The following is a 15,154-nucleotide window of genomic DNA, read 5'->3' as shown; positions in this document are numbered from 1 at the left end:
GTCTTGGTGCCAATGATTCCTTGCCCAGCTACTCCCAAAGGTCCTCTCCTTCAGACCAGGGCTTTCCAAGTACTTCTCTTTTTCTTTTCTTTCTTTTTTTAAAAGCTTTTATTTATTTATTTGAGAGAAACAAAGAGAGAGAGCATGAGCAGGGGAGAGGCAGAGGCAGAAGGAGAAGCAGACTCCTGGCTGAGCAGGGAGCCCGATGCGGGACTCGACCCCAGGACCCTGGGATCATGACCTGAGCCGAAGGCAGACGCATCCCCGACTGAGCCACCCAGGCACCCTTCCAAGTACTTTTCTCTTTCCCGTCCACCATAGATTGTCCACACAACGCACTCTCAAAGAGTTTGGGAGAGGTAAGAATCGCTCTATAGCCGGTGGGCTGGCTCAAGAGCACCTGGTAGTGACTCAGGAGACGCACAGGACATTCCCGAACTCAGTCGCGCCACAGACAGCCGGCTGTGTTGACGTTCCGGACGGGGGTGAGGCCCCCTGACCTAGAACTAACGTTAGTGCTGGGCGTGTGACTTTGGGCCAACCCTTTCTCTCCAAGATGTCTCCCCATTAACAAGCGAAGGAATGGATAGTACGGTGGCAGGTGAGGTGAGATCGGTCCATTTGAACGTGGTCAGTGCTGAGACCACGGAGGGTACCACCTCTGAGGGAAGCGACAGGGCGAGACCTAGAAAGTCACGCGGATATTCACGTCCTTTGCTAGGATCCTCTAGCCCCTTAAACTATTGATTTAGAGACAAGGATCTAAGAACAAAGAGAAGTTCTCTGCAAAAAGATGTTTATTGTAGTATTGCTCATCATGGCAAAAAAATTGTTGGAAGCAAACTCAGTGTTGGAGCAGGAGGAGAGAGGGAATTCAGTGATGGTGCGCCCACTGGGTGGAACCCTGTGCAGTCTTCACGCAGAGGTATTCTGAAGACTCTTGACGGGCCCTCGCGATGACGTAAGTCAAAGTCGGAAAGGCAAGGTTTAAAACCACATGGGCTAGGACGGCGACACGGTGCGAATGTATTCCTGCAGAGCAAGGCTAGCACTGGGAAGGTGGAGATGATCCTTTTTGCATTGTTTGGATGGCGAGATCCTGGGGTGATTGCTTTCTCCTTTTCCCAGACTTCACGTACCATTGTTATACTATTCTTCGAGCAACCGAAGCAATTAATAGACGAGAAAATCTAAGTAATGGACCAAGGGGCCGCTCTCAGGATTCACAATGCCCTGCGATGGATGTTCTGGTCAGTGCCCACGCAGACTGAGGACCTCCCCCAACTGTCTGGATGGCCCCACGTTGCCTAGCAACCACCTGCTCAGCAACAGTTGCTAGGAAACCAGGGACAGAGCCAGGACTCCTGACTAATGCCAGTCTCTTCCCATCAAGGACCCTCGAGTCATGCTCCCATCTGGGCGTTCTTCCTCCTGCCCTGCTCTCCAAGTTCCCCACCTTGCTGGGGCTCACTTGCCCCGGCATTCAGACAGCCCACCACAGTCCAGGGGATCACGGGCTCCATGGGACCCCTTTCCTCCCCACCGTTCCGAGACGACGGTCTGGACCAGGGTGAGTGCATGGCTTCAGGCTTCAGTCTGTACTGATCTCATCACTTGGACGAGGACTGCCTGCCTTCTAGAAGGGCCCTGAGGGAGGGATTCTATCAGAAAAGCCACTGAGGTCAGCCCAGGCCTACCACCCCAGCAGCGGGATTAAATCCAGGACCCGTGAACGAATTCTTTGACGGGGCTCACACAGACATCTCTAAGTAGCTCACTTCAAGGAGAGAAGAAAATCATCTCAGATCGATTTGCCTGAACACAGTGATGCTGGAGAACCCCCATTTTTCCACCATTTTTGAGAATGATCCATGCCGCCCCAGATCCCCAGAACTGGCCAAGTTCTTTGCTTCTCATGTTCCTTTCCATCCTTTTATTGCTACTAGTTTGTCAGTGATTCTTCTTACACGTATGTTCTTTGATTGATGATCCTAATATTTTAATGTGTGTACTTAAAGTCTAAAGGAAATCCACACCTTTACCTAAATATATTTAACTATTGGGACATCACTATGAACGAATCTACCAGCCAATAGATAAATGGTTCACGAAAACCACACCCCCCTTCATGATCTAACTCAACCCTACACATCCTGAGAGGGTTTACCCCCCGGTATCAGCTGTAACACAAACTGTTCATCAAATCATCGATCATAATTAAATGAAACCCCTGTCTGAGTCATGATGGGACGTGGGGCATGGCATCAGATTCTTCTGACCTGCTCATTAAATCCGCAGACACCAGGTCCCAGGCACCCGGCACTGGCTGGGTGTGTACCTGCCACGGCCACGTGGCCCACGGCAGAGAGCCGTGGCCCCTGCCGACCACATTGCTCCTGGCGCCCCCCATCCTGCTGCCTATGGTATTTGTGGCTAAGTCCTCCTTCCCGACCATTTTAACCCGGAGAGCAACACCGGTGCCGCCTTACAAAGACCTTAGAATTCTTTAATACTTATTTGCCATGTTGTTGGCATTTCCGTTCTTTCCCTCTTTCAAATCCCACCCCCACCGCCAGACATTATGGTCACGTTCTGCAGGCCCCGTTTTGTTAGATTTACCCACACGTGTCTTAGCATCTCTGTGAGTGGTCCGTGCCACGCCCCACCCCTTCCCTGTGCCTGAGGCGTGTCCTTTAGAATTTCCTCCCGGGAGGATTTGTTTGCTGAAAGCTCACTAGGTTTTGGTTTAGCTTTAAACATTTCAACAACTGTACTCTTCTCTTGAAAAATGATTTTTCTGTGTTTGCAATTTCTTGATGGACAGTTGTTAGGAGGGAACACACGTCCAGAGCCGCCGTTCGGAAATCAGTGGTCAGCCTGGCGGCCCCACCTTCCTGGGCATCTCTGTCTCCTGCTTTTCGATTCTTGGGATTTTTTTTCATCCTGAGAACGAAGTCACATCTTCTGGCGACTGGAGGAATTTCTTGGCAAGTCTCTCTTCGAACATTTCTCTGCACCTTCTCCATCCTGTCCGATTAGACGTGTGTGTTGGGCTTTCTTACGGTCTCTTCCATGTCACCGAATCTTTATTTTTTACGTTTTTAAATATTTTCTGAAATTTAGTTTGCTTCCGAGCTTGCTTTACCCTTGGCAATGGCGCCGTGCTTCTCGCGTGTATTTTAAGGACTCTCTCTTTAAGCACGTGAAACACAGTTATTTTACGTGCTCTGTCTGATGGTTTCAATATCTGAAGTCTTTGTGGGGCCGATTCTGGGATCCGCCGTTTCCACCGGTTCTCGCTTGCGGTTCCCTGTTCACCGCGTGGGAGATTCCTGACTGTGCGCTCATGGTTGTCGGGACTTTGTGGGGAGGAAGTCTTTGGAGGTGAGAGAGGTCGGGAAAGGTACATTACCCTTTATGACTCCGTATCCTCCTGGGAGGCCTTCCTTCCTGGCTCCGGTGTCTCCGCCCTGCCTTTGGGGAGAGTCATGCTCCCCCTGGGTGTTAGTCCCTGGGGACCCCCAACAGCCCCCATTAGTTAATTTCCCCTCACTTTGTAAATAGCTCTGTCTTTTCAAAAACCACCTCCGAGCACGTGGCCTGTTTCCTGCTGGGACCACGAGGGACAGAATCTGGGTAAAGAGCACTTTGTAGATGCCAGTTATTAGAGTTAGCGGGGAGAATGCTTTCTATTTAGGGAAACTTCCGAGTCATTTGGGCAAGAAGGATTATGAGGCTGGGAGACAAAAATGCTTCAAAAAAATAGAGCCGCCCAGAGCACGGCGCTCCCGTCTCTCTGAGGAAGCCCCGCTCTCCTCCCCCAGAACACCCCTCCCAAGCCCCCTCTGTCCCCTCCCCCCGTGCTCACCTCGGAGGTCCACGAAGTGGGGGAGGTACACAGCCACCATGGCCCCCGGCTCGGCCTTGATGTCAAACAGAGGCCCCGCCACCATCCAGGCCTGCTGTGGGACCATCCCGCTCGGGAGCTGGTCCCAGGCGCAGAATTCAACGTCGATGGTCACGGGCCCTCGCACCACAGAACGGAGACCCATGTTGGGCCAGTGGTAGGAGCCAGCCACGGGCAAGCGAACTCTGGGGAGGGGAACAGGGAGGGGGGGACACAGAATTACTCTACGCCAACTCAGCAGACCCCGTGCGGGGCACCGCGGACCCAGATGTCGCAGTCCGCAGGCCTTGGGTGAGTCCCGGCTCCTTCGCCCTCGGCCTATGGACCCCTGGGCACGTCACTGAGCTTCCCTGATCTGTGTCCTCCTCTGTGAATGGGGAGGCAAGGCGCACCCATCTCGGAGGTGTGAGTGCTAAGGGACCAGGCGCCCGAGGACGGGTTAAGGTGAGCCTGGGGGCCGTGATGTTTCTATCATGATGATGATGATGAAACAGGAAAGCGTTGTTTTTTAAAGGCCTATTTGCCAGCAGTTAATCCATCTACACAATAATGCTAATGACACACCCTTGGGGATAAAAACAACTCTGCAGGGGTCTCGTTCCCGAGATTCCCCAGGCCCTGAGTATGGGGTCGTGGGTGGGCAGCGTCTGCAGGGGCGCGGTGGGAGGGAAACCATCTCTCAGCTGAGAGGAGGTGTGTGGCGACGTGCTGTGGACAAGACCACAATCATGAGCACAGAGACCGGGGCTGCACGTGGTGGGTAGTAATAAACCAGGACAAGGGGGCACCTCTGAAGACGGACTGGGTCGGAGCTGATCAGAAAGACTTGTTGTAAATGTTACACCTGCCAATGGTTATTGTGCTTATTGAAGAAAAACGCCTTTGAAATGCATCACAAAATATTTAGGGGTAAAATCACCCGATATCCTGGATTTGAAATGCTGTAACAGGGGCGCCTGGGTGGCTCAGTCGTTAAGCGTCTGCCTTCGGCTCAGGTCGTGATCTCGAGGTCCTGGGATCGAGCCCCGTGTCAGGCTCCCTGCTTAGCGGGGAGTCTGCTTCTCCCTCTGCTCCTGCCCACCCTCCAAACAGAAGATGAGAAAACGGAATAAATTTGGCAAGACGGCTGTTGAACCTGGGTGATGGGTACGTGGAAGTTCCTTGGACCCCGTTTTGGTTCATGGTTGAAAATTTTCACAATACAACCTCCTTTTCCGTAATAGAAGCACTGACTCAGGATCTCAGCCTCGTCCTTTGCCTGTGGGCTTGGAGGGGGAAGGGCCCCAGGGCCGTGGTGTGGTGCTGCCGGCCGTGCGCAGCCGTGCGGAGCAGGAGTGAGGATAGGAGGCCAGCCTGGGACAGCAGAATCCCCCGCTCACTGGTATAGGCTTCTGTCTTCGTCAACCACCTCAGTGGCCGCAGGCCCCAGGGGAGCCCAGCAGTCATCCTCGGTCCCTAGAGGCTCCATGTGCAGGTCCCCCGGAGAAGGCAGACGGAAGAGTCCCACCTGGGCTACTTGAGGGGAGCGTCCCTCTGGAAACAGGCAGGGCAGTGGTCAGCTCTAGGTTCTCCTGTCTGGCCTCCACCAGCCCCGACGGAGAGACTGAGGCTGGATTGGGGGGGGGGGTTGCTTCCCAAGGCTGGGCTGCCTGGCTCATGGCAGGGAGGGTCTGAAGCCTCTGTCCCTGCTCTTGCAGCTGCCTGCTTGCAGCCTGAGGAGGGCCAGCCCTGCTGCCCCGGCCCCTGCCCCTGCTGCCCTGGCCCCTGCCCCAGCCCAGCCACTGCCCAGCCCTGCGGCCCCAGCCACTGCCCCAGCCCAGACCCTGCCCCAACCCCTGCCCCAGCTCAGCCCTGCTGCCCAAGCCCCTGCCCTAACCCAGTCCCTGTCCCAGCCCAGCCTCCACCCCAGCCCAGCCCCTGCTGCCCCAGCCCTTGCCCCAGCCCAGCCCCTGCTGCCCCAGCCCCTGCCCCAGCCCAGCCCCTGCTGCCCCAGGCCCTGCCCCAGCCCAGCCCCTGCTGCCCCAGCCCCTGCCCCAGCCCAGCCCCTGCCCCGGCTCAGCCCTGCTGCCCCAACCCCTGCCCCAGCCCAGCTCCTGCTGCCCCAGCCCCTGCCCCAGCCCAGCTCCTGCTGCCCCAGCCCAGCCCCTGCTGCCCCAGCCCCTGCCCCGGCTCAGCCCTGCTGCCCCAGCCCCTGCCCTAGCCCAGCCCCTGCCCCAGCTCAGCCCTGCTGCCCCAGCCCCTGCCCCAGCCCAGTCCCGGCCCCAGCCCAGTCCTGGCCCCAGCCCAGGCTCAACTGCCCCAGCCCCTGCCCCAGCCCAGCCCTGCTGCCCCAGCCCCTGCCCCAGCCCAGCCCCTGCTGCCCCAGCCCCTGCCCCAGCCCAGCTCCTGCCCCAGCCCAGCCCCTGCTGCCCCAGCCCCTGCCCCGGCTCAGCCCTGCTGCCCCAGCCCCTGCCCCAGCTCAGCCCTGCTGCCCCAGCCCCTGCCCCGGCCCAGCTCCTGCTGCCCCAGCCCCTGCCCCGGCTCAGCCCTGCTGCCCCAGCCCCTGCCCCGGCTCAGCCCTGCTGCCCCAGCCCCTGCCCCAGCCCAGTCCCGGCCCCAGCCCAGCCCATGCCCCAGCCCAGCCCCTACTGCCCCAGCCCCTGCCCCAGCTCAGCCCTGCTGCCCAAGCCCCTGCCCTAACCCAGTCCCTGTCCCAGCCCAGCCTCCACCCCAGCCCAGCCCCCGCTGCCCCAGCCCAGCCCAGCCCAGCCCACCCATCCGGAAGTGTTGCTCTTCCCAGCGTGCTGCAGGTGGGCAACTGTAAGAGGAACATGGCTCAAAAGATGGACGGCAGGGGTGGAGAGCTCTCAGGCCCCAGCCCCCCAGGCTGGGACAGAGGGAGGCAGAAGTCCTGCAAGGTTGTAGGAGTGGAAGGCCTTCCATGGGATAGACTCTCTCAGGGGGGACCCAGCCCTGTCCCAGCCCAGCGGCAGGGGGATGGAGCCACCCCTCCGCAACGCCCCCCGCCTGGACCCTTCAACTACCTGATTCTCGTCCCTGCTGCTTGAGTGAGGACGTGCCGCTCGTCTCTCGCTTGCTCGGGCCCTCGTTAGCCATTGTCACACTGGGCTTCCTCGACACGGAGGCCTTCATTCTCCCCGAGATCTTAGAGGACGCTGGGGCTGTCTCCATGACACCCTCACTTAAATTCCGCTTGTCGCAATTTGAATGTGTGGCCGGAGTCCAGGCTTCCCCGGTAGCCCCTTCCCTGTGAACGACCCCACCGGCCCAGCCCTCCACACCAGAGCCAGAACTGGGGTGGCACCCCGACCCCCCGTCCCCTCTGATCGCTGACGGGTCACTTGGCAGCCCTGCACTCTCGCCCCTCCCAGGCCATCCCTCCGCCCTGCGGAAGCCCCGAGACCTCTGTCCAGTGCTGCTGGGATGAAGGCTCGGCTTCGCTCGTCTCCCCGCCCGCACCCACTGTGCCACTCCCCGGCTCACTCACCCCTAGACTAGGGGTGTTCAAACTCGCCTGGAAGGCTTGTCAGACACACAGGCCCGGGCCTGCCCCAGAGGTTCTGATTCAGCAGGTCTGGAGCGGGGCCTGAGGATTTGCTGGTCCACGGACTACACTTAGAGTGGCACTGATCCCGACACCTGGCCTCGCTCTGTTCCTCGAAGGAGCTGAGCTCAGAGCCTCTTCCTCTGCCTGAACTCCCCCCTTCTGGGCCCAGCTAACCGCTCCCATCTTTCAGGGCTCAGCCGGGCTCCTTCGAATGGGGTCAAACCGGCCCTTGAATGCGCTCACACGCCCCCCTCCAGGTACAGTGACACGGGCTGGGGGGTAACTTGCACCAAGCCCCCGTTCCCTGCGGCGTGCCTAACACACAGTGGGTCTGCAGGGAAGGTCCACTCAGCCTCGCGCCCTTCCCTCCCAACTGCAGGTGAGCAAGCAGCTGTGAACGCGGGCACCTCTGCACGGTCAGGGCCGAAGTGCCCCAAAGCGGGGGAGCCGGGGGGCTGCAGCGGATTCCCCGCGGGGAAGACGGACTCTGCCTGGGACTCGTCCCCCAGCCCGCCAGCCCATGGTTGGTCTGGTCCCAAGCCTCTCGCTCTTTGTCCTTGCCTCCCCCTCGCGCTCACCGCTCCTTGTTCCTGTGGCCTCCGTTCCCGCTCAACACCCTGGTCCTCCACTGGGAGGGTTTGAGCAGCGCGGTGACCCGTTCAATTGGCACTAAACAAACACGCTCACTCCAGCAGCCGTGGCCTCCTGGCTTCTTCCCCAGCTCTTGGCTCTTGGCTCCGGCCTCAAGGACTCAGCTCGGGCCTGGGTCAGCAGGGGGTGCTGGGTCCCCCCACCGCTCCCCTGACCATCTGCTGCAGATGAGCAGCGGAGGCTTCTCCTCCTCCAGGGCCCTCAGCATCTGGGTCACCTCCTCACTCAGCTGGGTCTGGTCCAGCCTGGGGCACAAAGGAGGCCTGGTTCTCCTGGGATGTTTGTTGCCCCCTCGGGGTCTCTGTGTTCTCACTTCTGACACAGGTGGGTCCTCTGCGCGTGTGTGAGCCACAGACAAGGTGGAAGGCGAGAAGCCCCGCGCCCTGTACGGGGAGGGCACACCCCGCTCATCGCTGCCTGGGTGGGGGAGGGGGATGGCCTGCTGCGTGGACGGTCGCCCCGTGGGTCGGGTCCCGGGGTCCAGGAGGGGAGGAGGCAGAGACCTTCGCGGCCCGCCAGAGGACAAGCAGCCAAGATGTGACTCGTGGCCGCTGAGCCGGGGCCAAGTCCCTCCTGCCCGCAAGGACCAGGCCTGGCAGGCCCTCCCACATGTGGGAGACCGTGAGAGCCAAGAACGCTGCGTGGGGAGGGGGCTGAGGGTGGAGGCGCCGGCCCCCGGGTCGTGAAGGGTCAGCTTTGGGAGGGCCCCCGTGCCGCCCGTCCAGCCCCTGGTGTCGGGCCCCGTCTCCCTAGGTCTGAGAGCCCAGGCTGCGTGGACCCCCTCCGAGGGCCAGGGGCCAGAGCGTGTGGGTCCTGGAGCCCCGCCTGCTGAGTGACACAGGGCCCAGCCTCAGGGAGGGGTGTCGCCAGAAAGAGCCATGGGCTTGTTTTCAGGCTGTGGGGGAAGGAGGCCCAGGGAGAGCCCGGTGGGGACGGCGGCTCCCTGGGCTGACTGTGCAGGACCTCAGGGCAGGAGGGAGGGCGGCCCGCTCTGCGCTGCGCCCGTCCTGCCCGGGGCCGCTCCCCCTGCCTGCACCTGCCCAGCTCCTGCTTCTGCCTGGGGTCTCGGCCTCAGTCCACTCCATCACCCCCCACCCTAAGACCCAGAAGACCTTGGCTTTCCCTTCACAGCCCTCTGTGGAGCTCAGAAATCCACATTTGTGCATTAGCACGCGACTAGCGTCCCCCTCGTTCCCACTGGAGTGTGAGCATCAGGAGGGCAGGGCCCACGTCTGCTTGCTCCCTCCTGTGTCCTCGGAGCCTGCCCGGGGCTGGGCCGTGGGAGGCACGCAGCTCCTGACCATCATGCCACCCTGTCCAATTCTCTCCCCAGACCGTCCACGTTCGCACACACGTTGTACTCCTTGCAGCTTGCAAGGTGGGCACATGGTCACATCACACAAATGAAGACACTTGAGTCTCTGATGAAGACTTGCCCGAGTCCCGCGGCCTGGGTCAGTGTCGGAGCCGATGAGGAGCCCGTGCAGACCTACATTTATGGGGCCCTCCTCCTCCCCCCGTCCACTTCCACAGCCTCACGACCCTGCCACCCCACGTGTCTCCCCTCCCTGGCCCTGCCGCCAGGGCCCTGCAGGCCTTACCCCAGGAGTGTGAGCCGGCAGGCAGGGTGCCCGAGCCCCCAGCAGAGTAGCCGCATGCCGACGTCCTGCAGCTCCTTCTGCTGCAGATCGAGCTCCTTCGGGCTGGGGCTGGCACCCAGCGTGGAGGCCAGGGCCAGGCAGCCACTGGACGTGAGGCCACAGCCTACGGCCTGCAGGGGAGACGCGCCCGGGCCCGCCGTCAGCATCCCGAGCACCCTCTCCTGGGGTAACTGCGGGCTGGTTTCCCTTTCTAGGACCTGTGGCCCTTAGGAGGTTCTGGGGTGACAGTAAAGGGACCTGAGGGATTTTAATTTTCCTCCTGCATCCAAGGAGGCACGCAGGAGGGAGGCGGCCTCCCCCGCCCGCCGCTGTAACCGCGCATGACTGATCGCCCAGTGTCCCCTTGCATGGCTGGGTCTCGGTGCTAACCACGCCGAGCCTGCCGGGCGCCCAGAGCCCACTGACGTGGCAGCCCTGGCGGGTCTCAACACTCAGGGCGTCTATGATGCAGGAGAACAGACCGTGAACTTCTAACATCGGACAGAAAGCTCAGGGGAGGGAGGGGCTTCTGTGGGAACGGAGGGTCTGTCCCGCTCTGTCCCCCCAGCGCCCAGCTTCTGTCTGCCCCATGGACCGAGGGCAGCTCCCGCCACCCCCCAGCCCACCCCCACAAACTGCCTGTGAGCAACTCACCACAGCCAGCATAGCCTGCAGCCCGGCCGTCTCAGCCCCTTGCAAAGGTGCCCGGCTCCCTTGTCCAGGAGCGACTTGAAGCTCCGCTCCAGCTCGGTCAGGGTCTGGTTGGAGCTCAGCGCCGAGGCGAGGTCCCTGCAGCCCTCAGCCGTGACGCCACAGCCGGCCAGCCTGTGGGAGCCACACACCCGCCGACTCCAGGACACCCGCCAACGTGCGGCCACCTCCCCACGCTCAGCCCCCACGCGGCCCTTCTCCTTCCCTTCCGTCCCAGAGGCGCCCAAGTCTCTTCCCTCATGCCCTCCAGCCTCTGCTCTTTCTGCACCCCCTCTTTCAGCTCACCAGCTCCTTCTCCTTGCCTAAGTAATATGTTCAATCCAACATCCCCCTCCCCCCCCCAAGCAGAACACTCCGGTATCCTTGATCCTAGCCCGTGCAACCTCTTACGGGAGGGCTCCAGTCATCACTTAGGACTTTGCTGGAGGGTCTTACATGGTCTTGCATCCAAAGGCAATAAAGCTCTGAGCTCTCCCAGTGTTTCCAGTGAGGGGAACGAGCCACATCTGCCTGAACCTAGCGCCGATGCTCTTGGGGGAACACTCCTTCTTTTTATGACATGACCCCAGGGAGCCGGCACGAGCCAGATCCGGGCTTTCCTGACGGAGAGGTCCGACCGTGTCCTCACGGGGTCCTTGCCTCAGCTCTCCCTGTTTCTGGCTGGAAATCGGGGCAAGCCAGCTGACCTCCCTGAGCCTCAGTTCTCATCGTCGGGGAAACAGAAATAATTGTCCCTGCTGTGCTATGTTCACGGGTTCTTTCCTGAAGACCCCAGAAGTCACGGAGATTAGGAAGTTCTATACCCACGTGAGGGGCCCGTGGAAGATGGTTGTCTCCCCCCCGCAGGGTGTGAAGCTGGGTTTCTGAGTCCCTTTCAGAAACCTTTGCTGCCAGACTCAGCGGCTTTCCGTGCAATGGTTTTGGGAGGGGATACAGGAAGTCACAACACAAGGCTGGATTTGCCTTCTTACTCCGTTGGCTCCCCTTTCTCTCCACCCTGCCCCCACCGCTTCCTTTTTTTCACTTCCCTTGGAATCTAGCTTAGGTGCCACGATCTGTCACCACCAACATCCTAAAAGTGACCTTCCATCACATCCTTCTGGCTAACCCCGAACTCCGCCACCTTCTTGCTCCCGAACCCAACCCCTACTCCCGCCTGAGTCACAGGGCAGGTGCGGCCATTAGGGACCTCAACCGGGAGACTCGGCAATGCCTGGCAGGTGGAAACCCCCCACTTTACAGTGGCCCCTTCAGAATGGCATCTTCCCCGAACCTCCACAGCCAACCCTCACACTCTCAGCAGACAACTCGATTCCTACCTCACAGAGAAAAATGGAGCCATCAGGTGGAAACCCCGCAGCGTCCCACAGTCCAACCTGTGTGCCTCCGAGAAGACCTCCCTGCGTCCTCTCCAAGGCCAGCCATTTCCCTCCTCCCCCCCGTCAAGTACTGTTCTCCCTCTTGTAGCTTTCATCATCGAATTTCAATTTCAGGTCTTTTCCTTAAATGCAAGCAACTAGTCAAACACACACACACACACACACACACACACACACACACACCTTTAGCTGGTCCCATGTTCCCCTCTGCTTTGACTCTTTCCTCTTACCACCAAAGTCTTGGTGTTGTGGTCTCATTTTCCATCTCTGTCTCCCTCTGTTTAGTCCATTCCAGTCTGGATGCTGGCCCCTCACGTGACAGAAGCTGTTTCTGCTAAGATCATCCATGACTCGCCTAACGCTAATCCAACGGTGGACAGTTTCCCGCCCTTGCTTTACTTGGCTTCCTGGCAGCAGTGGCCCCTGCTGGCCACACCGTTCTCGGGACCCTCTGTTCCTTTGGGTTCCATGGAGCATACTCTCCATGGTGTTCTTCCCACCTCCCTGGCCGCTCCTTCTCAGTCTTCTTTGTTGGCTTTTCTTTTCCCGGGCAGTAAACACTGGGGGGATTCCCCAACGCTTGACATGCAGTCTTACCTTTGCATATGAATTTTAGGATCAGCCTGACCACTTCTGCAAGAAAGGCAGCTATGATTTTGATAGGGATTGAGCTGAATCTGTACAGTTTCGGGAGTGCTGCCATCACAATGATATTAATTTTTCCGATCCATGAACATGGGATGTCTTTCCATTATTTAAGGTATCACTTAATTTTTTAATCATGTTTTGTAGTTTTCGGTATATATACCGAAGTCTTTTGCTAAATTTACTCCTATTTTATTCTTTTCGATGCTATTTTAAGTGGAGTTGTTTTCTTAATTTTATTTTTGGATTGTTCATTGCTAGTGTGCAGAAGTACAACCGATTTTTATAGGTTGACCTTATATCTTAAAATCTTGGTGAATGTGTTCATTAGTTCTAACGGCTATTTCTGTGGATTCTTTATGACTTTCTATATGTAAGATGACACTATCTCCAAAGAGAGATCGTTTTATCTCTTCCTTTCTAACCTGGAAGCCTTTTATTTCATTTTCTTGCCTAATTGTCCTGGATAGAAAGTGCACTCAGCTTCCACGTCAGACCTCCTGCCCATCCCTGTTTCAGAGCAGGACCCAGCTCAGACTCACCGCAGGGCCTCCAAGTGGCAGCCAGGGAACCTCAGGGCCTCGCACAGACTCTGCAGCACGGAGTGGCTCAGGCAGTTTCCACTCAGGTCCAGCTCCTTCAGGTTTCCAGTGGCCCAGAGAGTGAAAAAGAGAACCCGCCAGCAGGCATCTGTGACTGGGACCCCGCTGAGCCTGAGGGAGGGGGAGATGGACAGAAGAGGTGTGAGCTGTGTGGGCAGGGTCTGGGGTGCACATCCCTCTGCCCCTCAGAGTGCCAAGCCTGGGACTGACAGAGCAGGCTCCCCAAAGGCTCCTCTTCCCACCACACCCCTGGGCTGCATGCCCGTCCTCTGTGTGGTTCCTCATTCTGCAACACTTGCCACACCATCCTGAAGTGTTCATTTTGTGTGTCTCTTTCTGTCTTAGTCTGGGAGTTCCTCGAGGGCAGATGTTTATCATCTTTTTTATCTGCAGTGCCCAGCAGAGGTCCTGGTGCTGAGGAGGAGCTCGGGGAGCCTTCCTCCCTTCAATGCAGGCACACCTGTGTTCCTTTGGCACAGACATTCTGGAATCCTGGTGCCCAGAAAGGAAAGGAGGGAGGGGAGGAGGGAGCAGACGCTGAGAGAGGTGGTCTGAGGATGACACGGGCGGGGAATGGTATATGTGACCGTGTATACTGCTGTCCGCGTTAGCTTGCTTGGGACACCCTCCCCTTCCAAAGATGGAGAGGGTCCCTGGGAGGAAGTGCCAAAGGGGAGTGTCTCAGGATGGAGGATGATGGGCTTCCTCTGGGGGTGTTAGAGCTGACTCTCTGCCCCATATAATTTCCCCACTCATTTAATGTTTCCGTTCTCACGCAAGGCTTTAGTGATCTCCCCTATGTCCAAGGCTTCAGCAGCTCAAACTCTATCCCGGGTTCCAGACTGGCATCTCCACCTCGACACCCAGTAGCACCTCGACTTAATGTGTCTCACTGTGCCCCCCACAGCTGGTCTTCCCCCCCAGGTCTGCAGAGCCGGGCAGAGACAAGGACCAGGGTTCTAGAGCCAGGCGGCACACACGCATGCACGCACGCGCCCGAGCCTTGCTCCGTGTCCTCAGCTGCAGAAGGAGGGCAGCAAGAGACGCTCCTACAGAGGGTTTTGTGAGGATTGAGAGATATTACAGAGCTCTCCCAAAACCACCATTTGAAATCTTCATCATTTAAATTTCTTTTATGCTTATTTCGTTTGGTGGAATTCGAACCAATAAATTTTTAACTTTTTGTTTCAGCCGACATTTGCCATCTTTAATCAGAGGGGCTCTAATAAGAAACAGTTAAACATTTATTATTCAAAACACCATTCAGAACGAGGCCCTGCCGGGCTCCCTCATTACGGGGAGGACAGCGTCCGTATGAAGATAAAGATCTGGGTGCCTGGCTGGTTCCTTCGGTGGAGAGCGTGACTCTCGATCTCAGAGTCATGAGTTTGAGCCCCACCTTGGGGGTAGAGATTACTTGAAAAATAAAGATAGAGACTATAAAATAAAATGGACAGCATGGTCCAGCTCTGCCAAAGAGAGGTGTGTAGCGGAAAGATCGCGGGGTAGACCCTGATGCTTCATGATGGTCATCTCTGAGTGACAGAATGCTGGTCCATGTTGATTTTCATCGGCTTGCTTATCGACATATCCTAATGTTCTGCAGTCAACACGAACTTTATTGTGATCTGAGACCCTTTCTTTTTCCGCTCTACTCATGTGCTCACTCCCTTCCTCAGGCTCTGGCCGAGCCCTGTCCGTGCCTCTGTCCCCATGGGCACCACTCTCTCTTCTAATTATGGGATGGGCATCTGTCTTTTCCCTCGGATTCTGAGTTTCTTGAGGGCAGAGATGGTGTTTTATTAGTGTGTGATCTCATAGCATAGAACCTAGCATAAATCAGTTCTTAATAAGTATTTATGGAACGAATCATCCAGGTACTAAGTGGCCAGTACTGCAACCGCGCTGGGGGGGACCCGGATAGGGAAGCTCACAGGGTTGAAGAATTGGAGGATGGTTAGAGCAAGCTGCTCCATCAGCTCAAACGGGGTGGGTGTCAGGCTGAGCAAAGCGCATCAAGGGCACTAGTGCCCGGTGCCAGGCTGAGGGGGAGTGGCTCCAGTACCCAGCAT

General features: G+C 58.0%; 1 protein-coding gene across 1 annotated transcript in view; it reads right to left on the bottom strand.

Annotated features, from left to right (window-relative positions):
* Positions 1–3,344: 3,344 nt before the first annotated feature.
* Positions 3,345–15,154, bottom strand: part of NLRP1 (NLR family pyrin domain containing 1) — a 35,996-nt gene continuing 24,186 nt past the window's right edge. Inside the window, 8 exon segments of the mRNA XM_035724672.1 lie at positions 3,345–3,376; positions 3,869–4,092; positions 5,287–5,440; positions 6,931–7,154; positions 8,261–8,350; positions 9,707–9,889; positions 10,412–10,570; positions 13,023–13,193. Of these exon segments, the coding sequence (XP_035580565.1) occupies positions 3,345–3,376; positions 3,869–4,092; positions 5,287–5,440; positions 6,931–7,154; positions 8,261–8,350; positions 9,707–9,889; positions 10,412–10,570; positions 13,023–13,193 (1,237 nt within the window).

The sequence above is a fragment of the Zalophus californianus genome, chromosome 16, assembly GCF_009762305.2.
Source record: "Zalophus californianus isolate mZalCal1 chromosome 16, mZalCal1.pri.v2, whole genome shotgun sequence".
NCBI classification, from domain to species: Eukaryota; Metazoa; Chordata; class Mammalia; order Carnivora; family Otariidae; genus Zalophus; species Zalophus californianus.
This window is presented reverse-complemented; position numbering and strand designations above follow the sequence as displayed.